Genomic DNA, 17,569 nt, shown 5'->3' with positions numbered 1-17,569 from the left:
TAGTCGTGGATCAAGGCGACAAAATATGAGGAACTTGTATAAGGTCTTGCTGGATTTATTCTTTACTCTTACGTCATCAACTCAAAAGGATTTATCGATGTCAAGCCGTTCATAGAAGGATTGCATCCTTTAACGTACTACAAAATTAATCAAAAATGCTTTAATTTATAATCTAGATATAATCTAGCTACATTGAGCGAAAAAATATATAATTCATAACCAGTAGCTTAACAATTTTGTGATGTAATAATTATCCTATGAAAAGTAAATCCGAGATGGAAGAATGCGACAGAAATGGCGCATCACACATTTTAGTTTCTCCCACTGAATCAGCTTGAGACCACCATGGCCCCCATGGGCATTCCCAAATCCTAATTAGCCATCTTGATGCTGCTATTTTGTCTGGATTGAAATAGCTAAAAGCGGGGACGCCACTGCCAGTGAAAACAGGGCGCAGGAGCCCGGAGGGCATATTTGGTCACGTGACTTTTGTCTATTGAGAAGTTCTCTCCCTCTCGATGCCTTCTACACAGTAATTGTCACGTGGTTTGTGTGAGTAAATTTCAAGAGCCTTGATCAAATCGTCCCAGGCGCCCTGTTTTCACTGTCATCCATAAAGTGGGGGGGGGGGGGGCTATTTCACTGTATGACACTATGTGATGTTAGCGGTATCATGATGTTTGGTTTCTATGGAAAACTTAAAAATTCTGGTACTCAACATGGGATGATGTCGGTTGGTCACACATCAGTTTGCTGATGTTTCCACTTTCCATGTAAACTGAAACCCAATACCATGACCATGACACCAGGAGCATTGGGTAGCATTAAGCAGTGAAACAGGGTCCAGGCCCAGGGCACTAAAGAGTTGTAAGAAATGATATATATTCTGCACCAACACTTAACCAATGAGGATACTATATAATAGGCTAACTTGCCTCTCTGCAACATTGGTCATGCTGAAGGTTTTTTTCAGAAGTGGCTGTTTGGTGGGTGGTAACTGCATCAAAAAAGCTATCAAGTAATATAAGCTAAATATGGCTCATACCATGGAATGGAGGAAAAGAAGAAAACAATGACAGCTCAGTAATGAGGGAGAAAACCACAGATTCTTCTGATCCTAAATGCTTTCCAATATCCCAGTATACCAGCATGACCTGTGGTTAAATTGCTAGAGCATACCACTATTGGTGGTGAAACTTGAAAGTGTGTTTGTCCTGGTGGTGGGAACTACAGTTGACAGTTGGAGTTAGGTCTTCAGAGTCCAGACAGACTATACTGTATGGGCAGCTCTAATTTTGACATTTTTATACACCAGGCAACTATATTTTCTGTGGTGGATAGGTGATTTATAAGCACCTTAAAAATGTAAGTCTACTTATGCTTTCAAGAAAGCTTAAAGTTGGCAGGAACCTCCTTGATTAGTGCATTGGTATATATTGGTGTAGGTACTTGTTTGTTGAATATTTTTACTTTTGAAAATTGCTGCCAGCATAATGGCTGAAAATGGATGAGGAGTAGGTATGATACCCCACTTTACTAATTAAGTTAAGCATGTGCAATATGATAACTGACATCCTGTTTGTCTCCACAGAGCTGTCAGTGAAATAGAAGCTCCTTGTCCCATAAAACTGACATGCTTAAATTTAAGGATGTCAATTTTGATGTAATAGGATTTAAATCATCATGGAAGGCTAAAAGGTGAGCAAATTGTTTGTAAGCACATCTTTCCTCTCAATAGTTCCAAGTGAAACAAGGTCACACATTAGTATGCATCATGAGATTGAAGCCTTTTAATTTTTAAAGTACTGTGCTAATGCTTTTTACCAGCAAATCTGTTTTAATAGTGTCTGCCTGCAACCAGGCACAGTTTTTATTGTTGAGTCTCAGAACATGTATCTCACTTTTCCTGGAAAGTATTATCTGGAACCAAAGAATTGACTGCACAGTCCTATTTCTGATTCTTGTGTTCCAGGTTGGACAATCTACATTACATTCTAGTAAGTTTAGAATACATGCTATCTGAATGTGTGGTCTGAATTGAATTTATATTTTATATGCTTCTTTTTATTTCAGCAAACAGTCAGAGAGTGGCTCTCAAACAGAACCATTGAAGATAGAGGAGAGTGAAACCCAGACAATTGGCCACGATGAAAAAGAGGTATATTTTCTGTTGTTTTTCAAATGCAAACCTTTACTGTCATTTGACATTAATAACTGGCCATGATTATTTTCTCAAACTTTTTCTTCAGGCTCAGGCATTGATTCAACTTCTAGGTGTATTTCCATCAGCAGTTTAAGCTGATAGCCTATGCAGCAGTACCTAGTGGGACTGTGAGAGAAGTCTGCACCATATCTCAGCGGCCCTCAGGCACGCCACTGGCCATGCAGCTCTTAGAAGCAGATTCTGAGTGTGGTCTGCCGCCCCCGCAGAGTCAGACGGACCCGGAGCCGGAGGTGGTGGTGCCGCCCGCCGACGCCGCCGTGCAGCCCTCGCTGGTCGCCTTCCTCGGCCGCGCCGTGCCGCTCGTGCTGCGCGAGCTGGAGCGCTCGGAGAAGTCGCGCGCCTTCGACGGCTACCAGCTGATCGAGGAGGATGACGACCAGCCGGTGCGGCGCCTGCTGACGCTGCGGCTGGCCGGCCGGCCGGCCGACACCGGCACCGTAAGACTGACCCCCCCCCCCCCCTGGGTGTATATCCAATCTGGGTGGAAATATTCATTGCTCTAATTTGGAGCTTACAATGATTGGTTATTATATTAATTCACCTAAAAACATGAGGTAAGATTATTTGCAGCACATGTTCCATAAAGACGTCGTGTTTTATTATTTTTCCCCTCTGCGACCTGCACCTGACCGGTTCGCGGGTGCCTAATGCCGATACTGACCGTGTGTGTGTCACCCGCGTGCGTCAGACTGGCGACCAGGTGTCGTGCCTGTCGTGGAGCTGCACCGGCTCGGTGGTGGCTGTGGGGTACGGCGCCGGCGAGCACCAGTCCTGGTGCGAACACTCGACCTCACTGGCGCTCTGGAACGTACACCGGTGAGTGCGCGCCGCTAGTCGCCCTGGGCACTCCTCCGGTCAGCCTGGGGTGTCCGTCATAACCAGATGTACGAGGTAACTGGACGGGCAGGCGAGCCTCGTTCTAAGGTTTACGCAAACCTATTACATAACATAACCATTATACACATAACCAGCGGACGGATAGCGGACGGATGTCGGTCTGAAAAAAAGCACAAGAACTAGCATCTTCAAAAGAAAATGAGCGTGATTTTTTTATTTGAGTGTCATTATGTTGAAGGGCAATACAATGATATGTAAGAATGAGTCGTTTTACTGTCAATGATGTCATCTTTGAATATCAGTCGAGCCAATTCGCATGCAATATTAATACATTTTCATCGTTTTCAGGAAAGATCTGAACCCGAACCAGCCGTACCAGAAGCTGGAGCTGCGCTCCTGCGCGAGCTACTGCCGGTTTCACCCCAGCGAGCCGAGCGTCCTCGCCGTCGGCATGGTCACAGGTCAGTAGCACGCTGAAGGCCACCCGGTCTAGGGATGAGTGGGTCGCGGACGTGCAGCATTACTATTTTAAACCGTAGTATGTTGTGCAGGACGCAGGTTCGGGCACTTCTTTCTCCCGTCCCCCGAGGCTAAGCTGACCCAAATTCGGTACGTCATTGTTTGTATAAATGAACTAAATATAGTTTGCACTTTCATGCTTGTCTGGATATCCATTGCTGTGCAGTGTAAGTTCCACGACGTCGATTATGTGTTGCTAGGCGAGCTGCAGCTGTACAACCTGTCCCGTGAGGAGGACCCGCTGCTGGGCACCACGTCGGGCATCATCCAGGGCCACCGCGAGCCGGTGAGCGCGCTGCACTGGCTGGCCCGCTCGGCCGGCTACAGCCTGGTCTCGGCCTCGCGCGACGGCCGCATGCTCGTCTGGAAGTACTCCGAGGCCAAACAGCAGCTGCAGCTGGTCAAACAGTGAGGCAGACGCGGGATGGGGCAAATTGGAGGGGGGGGGGGATGTAATATGTAGGGCCAGCCCAGTGAACTCCGCTTGTTGGCCCGCATTGCTTAGTTCGAAGTTCTTTGATCTTTGAAGAAACTTACCTGCATTTCACGACATTGTTGATCAGTTGATACGTGGGTACCTAATACTTATCGCATAGAAGTCGAAACGTCTAAAGACGTTATGCTGTCATATTTTCTTTTTTTCTTAAACCGACGAAGTTGCCACCTTAACAGCTATCTCTGTGGGCTAAATTTCAAACATGAAACAACGTCCGAGGCACTTTTCCCACCAAATCTGACACACCTGTGTTTTCCCCGCAGGTTCCAGCTGATGGCTGGCCAAGTGCCGCGCTCGGCCGGCCGGCGCGCCGCCAGAGCTGACTCAGAGGCTGGGCTGACGGCACTGGCCTTTAGCCACGACAACCCGGACCAGTTCACCATCGGGTCAGAGGGCGGCGGCGTGTTCCTCTGCTCGTTCGCCTCCGAGGTGCCTATCACCGGTAAGTGATGGGATCCAGGGGTGCCCATCGCCGGTGAGTGACGACTGACGACTTCAGGATCAATCCCAGCCGGCCACCGGCGGCCGAGAACATCTGTTTCTGAATGTTTTGTTTTTGTCATTGTTTTGTCATCGTGTATTTTTCCAATGCTCTTTTGTCACAATGCAAAGACACTTGAGTGTATAACGGTAATACCTTTTAAAATTTAAACGTGTACGGCCTATCATCAAATGGTTGATTGCTTTCTTCATTATGGCCCAGTATTTGGTCCGTCTCAGCTTTGTAACACAAGGCAGTGTATCCGCTCTGCAGCCCGGTGACCCTCCATTTGCACCATGCAGCGATGACCGGTGAGCGCACTGAGGGCCTTCTAAACCCGGTGACGTCGACGTTCGAGCCGCACCAGGGCCAGGTGCTGGTGCTGCAGTGCTCAAAGTTCCACAGGAACATCTTCATATCGGCCGGCTCGGACAACGAAGTGCGCGTCTACAACACACTACAGGTACGGAGTGGACGGTGTCTATGGGAATTGAACCGGCCTCTCCTCAGCTCTGTCATCCTTTTGCGAGGCTGTATGCTTTTCTCACTGAAGCGCCAGCTTTGGGTTATAGCACAGTTGGTTTCATTTTTTGGTTATGGCACAGTCACTTGGTGTTTCAGTTGGACGCTGTTCAATATCAGCTTGTGAGTACCACCTTCTTCACAAAGTAAAATGATAGTCTCAATGCAAAATGAGACGTCTATGCAGTGTGCTTACTTTCAAGACCCTTCGCGTTACCTGCTCACTGAGGGTGCTGCGTTCCAGATCTCTCCGCTGCTGTCCATCAGTCTGGAGGCGGAGGTGACGGCGGCCGCGCTCTCGCCCTCCCGGCCGCTGGTCGTGTTCGTCACCACTGGCAGCGGCGAGCAGCACCTGTTCGACTTCACCCGCCGCGGCGCGCCACTGCACACCATGCGACTACACGAGAAACCGCTGGTGGTCACCGCGCTGCGGCTCAACGACAAACAGTGAGTGGACGGGGCACGCAGTAACGACAAACAGTGAGCGGATGGGGTACGCAGTAACGATAAACAGTGAGCGAACGGGGCACGCAGTAACGACAATGTACAGTGAGCGGACGGGGCACGCAGTAACGACAAACAGTGAGCGAACGGGGCACGCAGTAACGACAAACAGTGAGTGGACGGGGGACACTCAGTAACGACAAAGTACGGTGAGCGGACGGGGTACGCAGTAACGACAGCGAGCGAACGGGGAAAGGGTGGTTTGTTGATGGCCAGAGTGGGACTTAATTAAGTCGGGGACGAGATGGGCTGTTTTACTGACTGGGTGGACTGTTGTGTGGATTGCTTGGTCCCCCAAGTCCCCGATGAACTGGTCGGAGGTGTGTTGTGTCTGTGAGATCAGCCGACGGGTCTCTGTTTATGACTTTACGGTCTTATGGACCGTTTTATGACTAGTTCCCGCCCGGCCGAGCCCTGTGCTGTAACTCCACCCTCTGACGGTCGTGTCCGCGTCTCCCGCAGGCCCAGTCTGCTGGCGACCGGCGACGCCAAGGGCGCCGTGCACGTCTGGTCGCTGGCCACCGAGTACGTGTCGCCCAAGACGCACGAGCTGGCTGAGATCAACCGGCTGGGCGGCGTTCAAACGGATGGCTAGAGACCGCAGTCATCTGAACGCTCCCCGCCGACCGCCGCGCCGGATATCTAGTCAAGCAGGAAATCCTCGGCGGCACCCCACATACAGCACACGGCACGCACACCATCCCAGCCACAGCAGACGCCGCCACGATATAAGTGGGTTTCGTGTGATATATTTGTAATCTAGTCCGTCCACGGCTGTGCCTCGACTTCTGCTGCGGGCTCCCGATGTGGTTACTGTGTGTTCACTGCGACAACGCATCGACTACTGCACGCGTGATGGTTGCGTTTATTTGAAACGCATGATCTCAGCTGTACCTATATCGATCTCATTTATTTTACTCACGTGACGTTACGACACCTGATAAGTCAGTTCATATGGTGCGGCCTTTATTGCCTCACCCTAGGACAGCGGATTGGCCTGTTGATTTCACGGTTATCCATAATTGAAGTCAACGAAATACACTTATGGATTACATTTAAAGTTCTCTCCATTTTGAAGTGGTACCAAATATTGATTACTTATTGAAGTTCCACATTAGAAACCTGTTGGAAATCCCTTTACCATCTGACCCTTGAGAGAACACGGGAAGCCAGTCGACGTAACTACCTCAAATGTCAGTGTGCGACTCCGTCGCCCGCGCCTGATCATCGTTCAAAGTTGAAATAAAGCCCAATTCACCTGGAACGCCTGTGAAGCATAGTCGCTGATCATACAACTTTCGGTATTTCCATCGCCATATACGGTAATGCGTAACCGTCAATGGAGTGAGGCGTCGATGAATCAATATGCAAACTGGAAATCAGGATATTTGATACCCATATCCTTGAATCGATTGGACGCATCCGCAAAGTTTCGTTTCACATCTCCCTTTTTCTTGGTGAATTCTTCGTCAGCCGCGAAGAACGTCTTGAATACGTCATCGATGGTCTTGGTGACCTTGTCGATTTGGTCGTTGATCACCATGAAATCCTGTGAAGAGAAATTTTGGAACGATGAGCGTCACAACACGGCGATACCTCAGTCGTGCGTGGGATATTTTAAACGTACAACCCACTGATAACTGTAGTCGATTTGTTACGATTGATCGTTACGCAATTGGGGATTCAAACTAGAGGCTGGGGAGGGAACGGACTAATAGTACACATCGGCAAACGGGAAAGGGAGCTCAGCCAACGACCGCGCCACCCGTTCGGCTCAGGCATCCACCGAGAAGGGTGGCACCCACTGATTACCTTGTCCTCCATAGAGACCCCGCTCTTGAAGAAGTCCATGGTGAGTGCCTTGACGTCCAGGTCGATGGCCGGCCGCGCCTTCAGCTTGATCTTCTCCCTGCCCTGACCCACGGTGACCTTGACCCTGCTGCCGCCGTCGTTGGTGCTGGAAGTGACCGTGGTCACTGGCGGCGCGTTACCGATCTGACTGGTGGACGTCGACACGAACTTCTTCTTTTTCTTTGTCTGTCGAAGGGTTGAACATGTGAAGAAGTGAGATAGGGTGTATGGTATCCTGCGCAGTTAGACGTCGTATCGTATCCGTATCGGTATCGAGATGAGTGCTTGGGATCGGAGCCTTGTTTATGCACTTCAGCCGGGGTCTATCGGATGGACACTTGAACATCATACAATACGACCTCTTGAAAGCGTCCGCTTAAAAAAAAAACATGGCGCTACCGATACGTTGGTAACTTCTTACGCTCAGATGTGCAGACAAAGGAGGTTTTATAATCTGACGGCTTACTAGAGGCTTAGCTACTGGCGACTTACGCAGATTTGAGTTTCGGGAGGGGAATGCTGAGTCCGTGCCCCAGCAGCGCCCACCGACCCACCTGTGTGATCTGCATGGTCTCTGTGATGCCGGAGACGCCCTCTCCGTGGATGACCTGAGTGGTCATCACCGCCTGACCGCTGGGGATGGCGTACTCCTTCACCAGCCGGGTGATGGACGGCTGCGGCGGCCGGCCGCCCGGCCACCTGCCGCTCTTACTGCTGCTGCTGCTGCTACTGCGTGATGAGGAGCTGGTCACCGTGGCCTTCCCCATTGTCAGCGAGGACGTCCGCATGCCCGCCGACGCCAGACTGACGCACAGTCCTGAGGACGGTGCCGGAGAGGGAACGGTGGAGCTGTGAGACTGATGACGTTCAATAATGCAGCCATTGTCAGGGAACGATCGTTCTTCGAACGCTACATTATGACATCCCATGAGTGAGAACTAAAAAAAAAAAAAAAACTAATCGTCAGGTGACCTTAGCTTGGTATAAGCGTTCCCGTAAAAAAGTTGTTTTTCTTGAGCACATTACCAGCCACAGCTACTGCACGATCCAGTCCCGCCAACCAGCCAGACCGACGAGAATCCATTGTCACCGAGAAAATAGCCGGGGAAAGACCCAATCTCACCATTCGCACCTAGACCAGCGCTCAGTCACAAACCGCAGCCGCACGAAGACCAACTCACCGGCGGCCAGCACCCAGAGGACGCCTGTCACACGAGCCATCCCTACCGGCGCTGCTCCCCAGCTGCTCAAGAGGCCGGCGCTCGCCGCCCGCCCCGCCACCTGCACCAATTTACCCGTCAGAGCCGGCAGCCCGGTGTGACATGACCTCCGCAGGGCCACCCGACATACAACCCCCCACAGCCACAGACCGACAGCAACTCTGCTCCAAACACCAGCTCTTTATTAACGTCAACAAGCCGGTATCGGACAACTGACAGGCACCCCGACGGCGTGACGTCAGAGTGCTGACCAGCCGCGCCGCGCCGCCCCCGGCGCACAATCAGCCAGTCTATCATACACACGATCCGCCGTCCGTCAACGTCTCAGTGTTAGCAAAAACACCCGCGAAACTCCGCCGTCAGTGGGGATTAAAAAAGTCGCTCTGAGCCGCCGCCGCGCGGCGCCGGCGCTCAGTAGTCGTCCCCGCGAGTAACCACCTCCTTGCAGGTGGGTCGCAGCACGATGGTGTGCTCGTACTGGGCCGTGTAGCTGCCCTTGACGTCACACAGTGGCGGGTACGCCTGCACAATCTCCTTCTCACAGAGGTCTTTGAGCGCCATGAGGTACTTGGTTTCGCCGAGCCGGTCCAGCCAGCGCCGGCAGAACGCCAGGGTGCCAAAGTTCTGGTTGATGGTGTTGAGCAGTTGCTTTGACCGGTTCAGTCTATGGGGGCGGAGAAACATCGGTTACCGGCGATTATGGCAGACGGGTCAGCTGAAACGGCAGCGTTCACGTGGGTCCACCCCCACCCCTAAGAAAGACACTGGCGTCATATCAACCAGTCATATTTATCCATATCCACAATAATCTCCCCGGTTGCATCCCTACCATGTACTCGGCTGTCCGACCACAGCCCGTTACACCCATACCCCTAAGCCTCCCTCCTGTTCTATCTATTGTCCCACCACTCTCAACCAATCACAATACCACTATATCCACCTCACCCAGTCAGCAGCGAGCCCAGCTCACCTCAGCGGCACGTGGCCGACGTCGAAGTTTTTCATGTAGTGCGAGCACTCCATGTCCTCGTGGACGAAGCCGCGGCCGGTGCTGCCGAACGTCTCGATGGCGTAAACCTCGTTCTCCTCCATCCGTTCCTTCTCACCGCCCTTGACGATCGGCACCGTCTTACCGGCGTGGATACCTGCACCAACCGACACGGGCGGAGGGACAGTGTGAGGAACACGAGGGCTCGGGGACGTGCTATTACACCAGACTGCCTGATACGTAAGCCATCAAGAAATTAAACATAACACTCCTTACGTTGAGCCAACAGACACTAACCCCGCGTTCGATGTCTCTCGGACGACGAAGATTCTATGCCGTCCGGCCAATCACGTTCCATAAGCGCAGCCGAGCCCCCACTGACCTTGAACGGGATTGGCCGGCCGACGTAGAATCTTCGTCGTCCGAGAGACATCGAACGTGGGGTAAGTTAGAAAGGGCTCCATGTTCGTACATTACCGCTGTCGTTTATGTACAGTTAGGTACGTATTGTGCAATTACTCACGGTATGGCGATATGGAGTGGCCGTTGAGGTTGCGGATTGACTTCACCTGGTACGTTTTACCGTCCAGTTCAACCTCGTACGACTCCATCACTTCTTGGATGGCTTCACCGATGTCGCACAGCTGGACATCGATACCAGCGCACTGTCGGCACATAAAAGACAACATAACGTCATCAAATGTATCAACACCGGTCAAACTCTCAGCCTAAACATGTATCCCAGGACACTATCGACGCAGGCACCTATTCCAACACATCAACAGAGACAATAGGTACTTGGACCCTTCCCAACCATCGTAACGATACGAGAGAAGAGCTGAAGTTGCACACCTGGCAGTGGGTCAGTGGTGGCACAAAATGTATGCTGACTCGTGACTCCCCTCCACGGATAACATAAGGCATACCGGAGGCATAAACGCCATCTACAATATATAGTCCAAATGGGCGGCCCGCACCACCACCGCACCGCGTATGCGCGACTCTCTGACCAACCCACCTTGATACCGGTGTTGGTGGCGTCCCGGACGGCATCCAGCAGCCGGTCGTACTTGGGGTTGAACGTCAACGTGAACGCACAGTCGATGATGCGACCTGTCGGGGATCGGGGAGGCCGTCAGTATACGGTAAAACACTGCTTCAACCCACCATCCCACCACAGCATTTCTCACGATGTGTGTCACTAGTGTTCTAGCTCACTCCCATGCTATCATTCAGCTGTTAAGACCTACTTCACAACTGTCTTTAGCCATTGGACCCGCCGACACAGAAAAACTTACCGTTGATGTGTGTGCCGAAGTCGATTTTGCATACGTCGTCGTACTGGAGGACCGTCTTGTCGCCGGCGTTAGGCGTGTAGTGCGCAGCGCAGTGGTTGATGGAACACCCCGTGGGGAACGCCAGGCCAGACTTGAGACCGTTCTCGACGATCGTGGCCCGGCCGATACTCTCGAGTTTCTCGCAGATTTCGATCATGGTCATCCCTGGCTTGATCCATTTCTGCATATACTGCCTTGTCTGTGAGAGAAACCAAGCCGTGAGGGATTTGATAAGCTGAACGAAAATCTGTCACAGATGGGTATTGAGTAAACCAATCAGCTGTTTATTGAGCAGTACATGTATGCTAAAACCTTATCAACTGTATCAGTGGGGGACCAGTTCCGTCGTCACGACTTATTCATATTAGTTCAATGAAGCAGGCAGTTCTGAACGCGAGTCGGGCCTACCTGACGTTTTTATTAGTCATATACGCGTTGAGTAACTAGCGGCGAGTAAAGCTCGCGGCCACCGACCTGTCTGTGTGCCTCGGCGCCGATACGCAGCTCGGTGTGAATCTCCTCGTAGGCAGTGTCCCTGGCTTTGGCCTCCTCAGATGTGAACCGGTCCCGCGCCGAGCGCGAGTCCTGGACTGCGGGGTACTCCATCAGCTGACCTTTGGGCGCGGTATCTGTGCGGAAAAACGGCAGGAACGGATGTCAGAACGGTGAGAGGGTGAAGTCGGCCACAGTTGCACCCGGCACAGTTAACAAGCAGCCTTACCAACGGACTTCGAGACCAGTGTCTGACGACCTCATACAACATGATCGCTAAATTTAGTAGCACATAGGTGGTATGAACTAAAAACGATAGCATACATTGAAACCAGATCCTATCGAATTTCGATCAATACGATCAATACGTCGACGAAGGAATCAGGTACCCCAGATTCAGGAACACGATCAGTTCAAGGGCGCCAAAGATGTGTGAATTTTGACATTGATTAAAAGCTTAATGATAACCGGCTCTTCTTGAACCATTTATTAGGATTGCTTTTCTATTTAGATCACTTACTTTTGGGGTACATTTCAACGACGGGTATTGAAGGAGGATCGGTCTGCTGCTTCACCGGGCCACCCTTGTTCTTCTTTTTCCTTTTCCGCTTCTTCTTGCCTGCTGCATCACCACCTGAGATAATGGAACGTGTAAAAAGGATCAGCAAAGAGACTGACATAAATGAGTTGACACTCACTGGCTCACTATTTCAGCTGAGTGAAAATGTTTTGGCATGCAGTACACACAGCATTCCTGTGGGCTGGAGAGTAGTAAAGTAATCTTGGGCTGGAGGACCGTTCCCTCACCCGTTACGGGCTGGAGGATCGATCACTCAACCGCTGTACTTCGACCACATATCACTAAACAGCCGCCGGCTGGAGGACCGTTCACTCAGCCGCCGTATTTCGACCACAGATCACTCACCCGCCGCCGGCTCCTCGTCCTCCTCCTCATCATCGGCCGGACCGGTGCTGGTCTTCACGTCCAGGCCGTTCAGCTGAGTGGCCAGCTGAGTCGCCGCGCCGCCGGCCTCCGAGCCGCCAGCACCACCGGCACCTGCGGAAACAGCAACGGTCAGTGATGGAGCACAGGTAACTGCCAAACCATCGGCACTTTAAGGCACAGTGCCAGTCAGTCACGGAGCGCGAACAGCCAGCGACCGGACCGGATTTTAGGACTAAAGTACGTATCGCTTAAGTACGTAGGACAAAAGTACGTATGCAAATGTTCGTACGCAAATATACGTAGGCGCTAAAGTTCGTATGTCAAAAGTACGTACGCAAATGTTCGTACGCAAAAGTACGTATGAAAAAGTACGTAGTGCATAAAGTACGTATGCCAAAAGTACGTACGCAAATGTTCGTACGCAAAAGTACGTATGAAAAAGTACGTAGTGCATAAAGTACGTATGCCAAAAGTACGTACGCAAATGTTCGTACGCAAAAGTACGTATGCAAAAGTACGTAGTGTAAAAAGTACGTATGCCAAAAGTACGTCCGCAAATGCTCGTACGCAAAAGTTCGTATGCAAAAATACGTAGTGTATAAAGTACGTATGCCAAAAGTACGTACGCAAATGTTCGTACGCAAAAGTACGTTTGCAAAAGTACGTAGTGTAGAAAGTACGTATGCCAAAAGTACGTACGCAAATGTTCGTACGCAAAAGTTCGTATGCAAAAGTACGTAGTGTAAAAAATACGTATGCCAAAAGTACGTACGGTTCGTATGCCAAAGTACGTAGTGTATAAGTACGTATGCTAGAAGTAGGGTATAGTAGTGTAAGTTGAGCCACTTTTTCTTTACTGCTGCCCTGTTGCCATACTACAGGGAACTCATGATAAATTCATATATGTACCAAATAATATAGCTTTGTCCCTTTCGCCCATTTACACATCGAGAAATTTTGCTATGCCTTGTAACAAATGCTCATTAAATAAAGAATAAGAAAGGTATTACACATTGCTCAACTTACCCCATGGGTGGGGTACGTACTTTATACCCTTCGTACATTTGCTATGCGTACGTTTGTCCGTGACGTACTTTGGTCCACACGTAGGGTAGACCGGGGCAAGTCGCCCCGCCGAGCTAAAACGCCTGGCGGCCTCACCGATGTTTCTCGGAACTGACAGGGTTCTGGGGAAAGTGTGCACTATATGATCATTATATGAGCAGACTGGAAAGAAATTGTGATAGCTCTCTAGGGAGATATAGCCAAAAATGTGTTTTTGAGTGATTTTTATGTTTGGTCATCTGATTATGCATCATCGCGTTCTTTTGTAGTCCACATCAGGTTAACGACTTTTATGTATTTTGAACAACTATTGTCTAACGTTTATAATGCCGGGTTGGTTCGTGTTAAATTATGTCTTGCTGGAGCGCAAGGCGTTGTTCGCTGACCGAACTACGTGATGGGGTAAAACGCCCCAGTAGGTCGCGGGGCAAAAAGCCCCATGGGGCGTTTTACCCGCATGTGTTGTTCGGACTACCCACTTCCTAATGTTCGGTAGCTGGCGAACAGCAAGTTTCTATGCATTTATATGTATTTTTCTCAGCAACTGTATGGCAAAGGAAGTGTATTGTTAACTGATTTGCATTGCAATAATTTATTATTTGGCCTTATGAGGCACGTGAAAAACCTGCTCATACAATAGTGTCATAGCTGAACACCTGATAGGATGGAATGTGCTAACTTCAGTGCCGTGCCTCCAGGGTTCTAACGGACCTCTCATATAAGATTTAGCCAACTACCATGTTTAATCTTAAGCTAGACTCTAGAGTATAATGGGGTTTCTTGCCTCAGGCCGTGGGGCGTTTTGCCCTGGGGTTGGGGCAAAATGCCCCATTTGCAGTTGCTTCACAAATCACTTCCTAGCTGGGAGTCCGATCATAAGTGAATAAATTTGAGGGGTGGAATTTAAAGTAAAATGTCCAAAGAACACATTGAGCACCGATTTGGCCTTCCAGGTGATGTAGGACAAAATTTAGGTAGGCCTATGTAGCAAAATAAATTATCTGGGGCGTCTTGCCCAAGGTCTTTACCTTGCGTGTTTACCTTTATACCTACGTACATTTGCTATATGTACTTTTGTAAGTGACGTACTTTTGTCCATACGTTTACGTACTTTATACCCTACGTACTTCTGCCATACGTACTTTTGTCCGTGATGTACTTTTGTCCATACGTACTTTTTACCCTACGTACATTAGCTATACGTACTTTTGTCCGTGACGTACTTTTGTCCATACGTACTTTATACCCTACGTACTTCTGCGATACGTACTTTTGTCCCTGACGTACTTTTGTCCATACGTACTCTTTACCTTACGTACATTAGCTATACGTACTTTTGTCCCTGACGTACTTTGTCCATGCGTACTTTATGCTGTACGTACTTCTGCGATACGTACTTTTGTCCCTGACGTACTTTTGTCCATACGTACTTTATACCGTACGTACTTCTGCGATACGTACTTTTGTCCCTGACGTACTTTTGTCCATACGTACTTTATACTGTACGTACTTCTGCGATACGTACTTTAATCCTACGTACTTTTGCTTACGTACTTTTGTCCTACGTACTTTAGCGATACGTACTTTTGTCCGTCACCCGACCGGACCACCTCTGTGGCGCACAGACACACTGGACACAACTGTGAGTCAGATCTGTACAGTTATTCATGATCGACATCACATTACTTTTAGCATACCTGCAGCTGCCTTGTTTTTCTTCTTGCGTTTCTTCTTGCTTCTGGCCTGAGTGGTGTCGCCTTCTGTGGCCTCTATGACATCCCCCTCCTCCTGCTCATCTTCGCCGAGGTCCTTCGTCGGCTGCACAGCGGTCTCAACCTCGGCCGCCATCACGGTGCAGCTATCAGGCAAACAAAGTACCATCGTACACGTTAGTTCGGTAGGCACTGTCGTCATCCAACTAGCCGAGAAACGACAGAAATGATGAGAGACTGCAGCGTTAAGTTGTATAAAATTTGTCAACCGGCCACCCAGCACCTCCGTGAGTCTTTAACTTCTCAGCTTACTAGTGGCGAGTGTGCAGTTCGAGTCATTTTAGACTCACTCGGCAGATGCTGATTTAACACGGAGCGGAACGCTCATGATCCGTGCGGATTTACCGTCAAACGGCGTGAATTTTACGTGAAGTGGTACGGACCGTACCTTATGTCATGGTAGCTGCAGTGATTATGTGGTAATGCCCATGATAATGCCTTTATTTACAATTTTTTCCCCAAGTGAATGACTGAATGGCTGTGAGCCCAGGTATCATACTGAGGGATGCTAACTGCCAACTACAACTTGGAACCTGCATTTACAACATAGGGTACCTGGCTTGGCATACAATCACACATTCAACCAGGGACTCTCATTCTTGATTTAAAGTCTCAGATGAAATGAATTTCAGGTATCTTTGCTAATAAGTATGTAATATCAATCGCTTTATCTCAGCATTGTGCTTAACAGGATGAAAGGTCACCTGGCCTGAGATTCTGTTTTCAGCAAGCTCATTAGAAAACAGACTGGGCTGTAAGTGGTGTCAGACATGAGACTACTCCAGTTGTACTTTTTGTCCAGCAGAGAACCTTAAACTGATTGACAGACACACAGATGTGCCCTTGTCTGTCATGGCACATATGTGTCATTGTGCCACATGTGATTACCGATGACACACAGTCTGTCACATTGACAGCCTGTGCTCAGTTGCCACCACATTCAGTAGAAAGTTATAGTTATTGATGACCCTAATGCTCAGCTAGTTCCAATTTAATGTCTCACATTCCCCTCAGCATGAGAGGGCATACCACAGCTCTTCCCAACAGAGGTTCCCTCTCAACTCTCAACACAAGGCACGCATGGTGAGTGAGGGAACTCAGCAGGTGAATTTCATTACTACTGGAACCTCCAAAAAGGTTAAGAACCAAAATGGATTCTCGAAGAAGAAAGGAAACTAATTTATTTAGGCATGAGTAGGAATCTACAGGCCAAGCTGAACTGGCCTAAACATTATAACATCATCATCCATGTCAAAAGCAATTAAAAATAAGTACCTATTAATTGTTGGAAGGCAGGCAGATTACCAGTTGTGATGGTAAAATAAAATGAGATATATGGATCATGGGTGCATACAATAAACTCAAAGGATATGCCAAATTTGGAACTATGAATAATCTCTGTTACCCATCATTTCCAAAAGTATGTAAAGTCAGGCCATAATAACTGTCATGGTCCAGCCTGCACAATGAGCTGATTTGCCTACAGTAGGCTCTGACTGCTCATAGGCACCTGTCAAGTGTCAATTCAAACATTGGTAATAAATGTTTGATGTCACCTGGCATAAATATTAAATATTTGCAAGTAGAAACAATAGACATTAATTAAAAGTATTAAGGGTCATTTAGCATAGGTATATATTCCATAAGTAATGGATTCCATGAGTCAATTAATTCATTTAAATTAAAAATATCAATAGAACAATTCTGGCCTCAACATGGGTTTTCAAAGACAGCTTAAGACATAAGTGAAGCACTGGCATGAGATCCAAAAAGGCGATCTTGGATGCTGCGGAGGGGCCGAGGGCTAAGGGCGTATCCCAAAATCCAAATACAGTCTCCAAATTCATAACACTCCCACGTTTTCAACTCCTTATGGCTTATGCACTGATGTGTAGTTTTAACCTAACCTTTCCAATTAAAATTCATTGAGTCTTCCACCTATTCTAGAAAAAAGCGGTTGAACTTTCCATTTTGATTTAGATCTCGATCGATTTCGACCGCTGCCCCTACTCCTCATCCACCGATAAGATGGAAAGGATATGAAATACGAGTTATGCAGGGTAAAAATATTTACTTTATGCCCAACTAGGCTTGATTAACTTATGCATATGTTTATATCAACCCAAAATAAATACCTTATCTACGGATTCCCACACAAAAACGCGCAACAAATATCACGCACGCGGTATGGGACCTTAGAACCATAATCGTAACATTAGCGCCATAAATGTAGTGACAAGACCAATGGACAAATAATTGAGAATTACCCTTAACTAATCTTTAAATTGTATATTTTTTCAAAACATCCAATTTCC

At 48.7% G+C, this 17,569-nt stretch overlaps 3 protein-coding genes across 10 annotated transcripts; 1 reads left to right on the top strand and 2 right to left on the bottom strand.

The window, feature by feature from the left end:
* Nucleotides 1-331: 331 nt before the first annotated feature.
* LOC122392468 (cytoplasmic dynein 2 intermediate chain 2-like) lies at nucleotides 332-6,637 on the top strand. Of its 5 annotated transcripts, none has more exons than XM_043387344.1 (11): nucleotides 332-400; nucleotides 1,592-1,698; nucleotides 2,074-2,158; nucleotides 2,431-2,661; nucleotides 2,913-3,040; nucleotides 3,410-3,522; nucleotides 3,781-3,988; nucleotides 4,340-4,518; nucleotides 4,860-5,020; nucleotides 5,324-5,526; nucleotides 6,046-6,637. In XM_043387344.1, exons 2-11 carry the CDS (start codon nucleotides 1,634-1,636, stop codon nucleotides 6,176-6,178), a joined length of 1,506 nt encoding a protein of 501 aa, XP_043243279.1. In that variant the 5' UTR covers nucleotides 332-400; nucleotides 1,592-1,633; the 3' UTR covers nucleotides 6,179-6,637. The 5 variants fall into 5 exon arrangements, with proteins under 5 accessions (XP_043243279.1, XP_043243280.1, XP_043243277.1 ...); XM_043387345.1 differs by having other exon boundaries at nucleotides 344-374; nucleotides 1,590-1,698; XM_043387342.1 differs by lacking the exon at nucleotides 332-400 and adding an exon at nucleotides 450-644.
* Nucleotides 6,466-8,739, bottom strand: LOC122392471. The gene is made up of 4 exons (XM_043387352.1): nucleotides 8,616-8,739; nucleotides 7,989-8,251; nucleotides 7,396-7,620; nucleotides 6,466-7,132 (listed from the first exon to the last, which is right to left on the bottom strand). The coding sequence occupies exons 1-4, from the start codon at nucleotides 8,653-8,655 to the stop codon at nucleotides 6,944-6,946; spliced, it is 717 nt and encodes a 238-aa protein (XP_043243287.1). The 5' UTR covers nucleotides 8,656-8,739; the 3' UTR covers nucleotides 6,466-6,943.
* Nucleotides 8,740-8,819: 80 nt separating this feature from the next.
* Nucleotides 8,820-17,510, bottom strand: LOC122392470 (methionine aminopeptidase 2-like). Of its 4 annotated transcripts, none has more exons than XM_043387347.1 (10): nucleotides 17,390-17,510; nucleotides 15,181-15,340; nucleotides 12,397-12,532; nucleotides 11,992-12,105; nucleotides 11,454-11,608; nucleotides 10,941-11,178; nucleotides 10,661-10,755; nucleotides 10,166-10,307; nucleotides 9,625-9,799; nucleotides 8,820-9,318 (listed from the first exon to the last, which is right to left on the bottom strand). In XM_043387347.1, exons 2-10 carry the CDS (start codon nucleotides 15,328-15,330, stop codon nucleotides 9,066-9,068), a joined length of 1,458 nt encoding a protein of 485 aa, XP_043243282.1. In that variant the 5' UTR covers nucleotides 15,331-15,340; nucleotides 17,390-17,510; the 3' UTR covers nucleotides 8,820-9,065. The 4 variants fall into 4 exon arrangements, with proteins under 4 accessions (XP_043243282.1, XP_043243283.1, XP_043243285.1 ...); XM_043387348.1 differs by having other exon boundaries at nucleotides 12,397-12,528; nucleotides 15,180-15,340; nucleotides 17,390-17,509; XM_043387350.1 differs by lacking the exon at nucleotides 17,390-17,510 and adding an exon at nucleotides 17,329-17,383 and having other exon boundaries at nucleotides 12,397-12,528; nucleotides 15,180-15,340.
* Between the last annotated feature and the right edge of the window lie 59 nt (nucleotides 17,511-17,569).

This window comes from Amphibalanus amphitrite, unplaced genomic scaffold (assembly GCF_019059575.1).
Source record: "Amphibalanus amphitrite isolate SeventyFive unplaced genomic scaffold, NRLGWU_Aamphi_draft 000487F_arrow, whole genome shotgun sequence".
NCBI classification, from domain to species: Eukaryota; Metazoa; Arthropoda; class Thecostraca; order Balanomorpha; family Balanidae; genus Amphibalanus; species Amphibalanus amphitrite.
This window is presented reverse-complemented; position numbering and strand designations above follow the sequence as displayed.

Coding starts and splice junctions, on each gene's coding strand:
- LOC122392470 (XM_043387347.1), bottom strand. CDS start 15,330: ATGGCGGCCGAGGTTGAGACCGCTGTGCAGCCGACGAAGGACCTCGGC. Junction 10,308..10,660: donor CCACCAACACCGGTATCAAG/GTGGGTTGGTCA, acceptor ATGTGCCGACAG/TGCGCTGGTATCGATGTCCA. Junction 9,800..10,165: donor CCACTCCATATCGCCATACC/GTGAGTAATTGC, acceptor CGGTTGGTGCAG/GTATCCACGCCGGTAAGACG.
- LOC122392468 (XM_043387344.1), top strand. CDS start 1,634: ATGCTTAAATTTAAGGATGTCAATTTTGATGTAATAGGATTTAAATCA. Junction 1,699..2,073: donor TCATCATGGAAGGCTAAAAG/GTGAGCAAATTG, acceptor TTTTTATTTCAG/CAAACAGTCAGAGAGTGGCT. Junction 3,041..3,409: donor GCGCTCTGGAACGTACACCG/GTGAGTGCGCGC, acceptor CATCGTTTTCAG/GAAAGATCTGAACCCGAACC.
- LOC122392471 (XM_043387352.1), bottom strand. CDS start 8,655: ATGGCTCGTGTGACAGGCGTCCTCTGGGTGCTGGCCGCCG. Junction 8,252..8,615: donor CCTCTGGGTGCTGGCCGCCG/GTGAGTTGGTCT, acceptor CACCGTCCTCAG/GACTGTGCGTCAGTCTGGCG. Junction 7,133..7,395: donor GGGTCTCTATGGAGGACAAG/GTAATCAGTGGG, acceptor TTCTCTTCACAG/GATTTCATGGTGATCAACGA.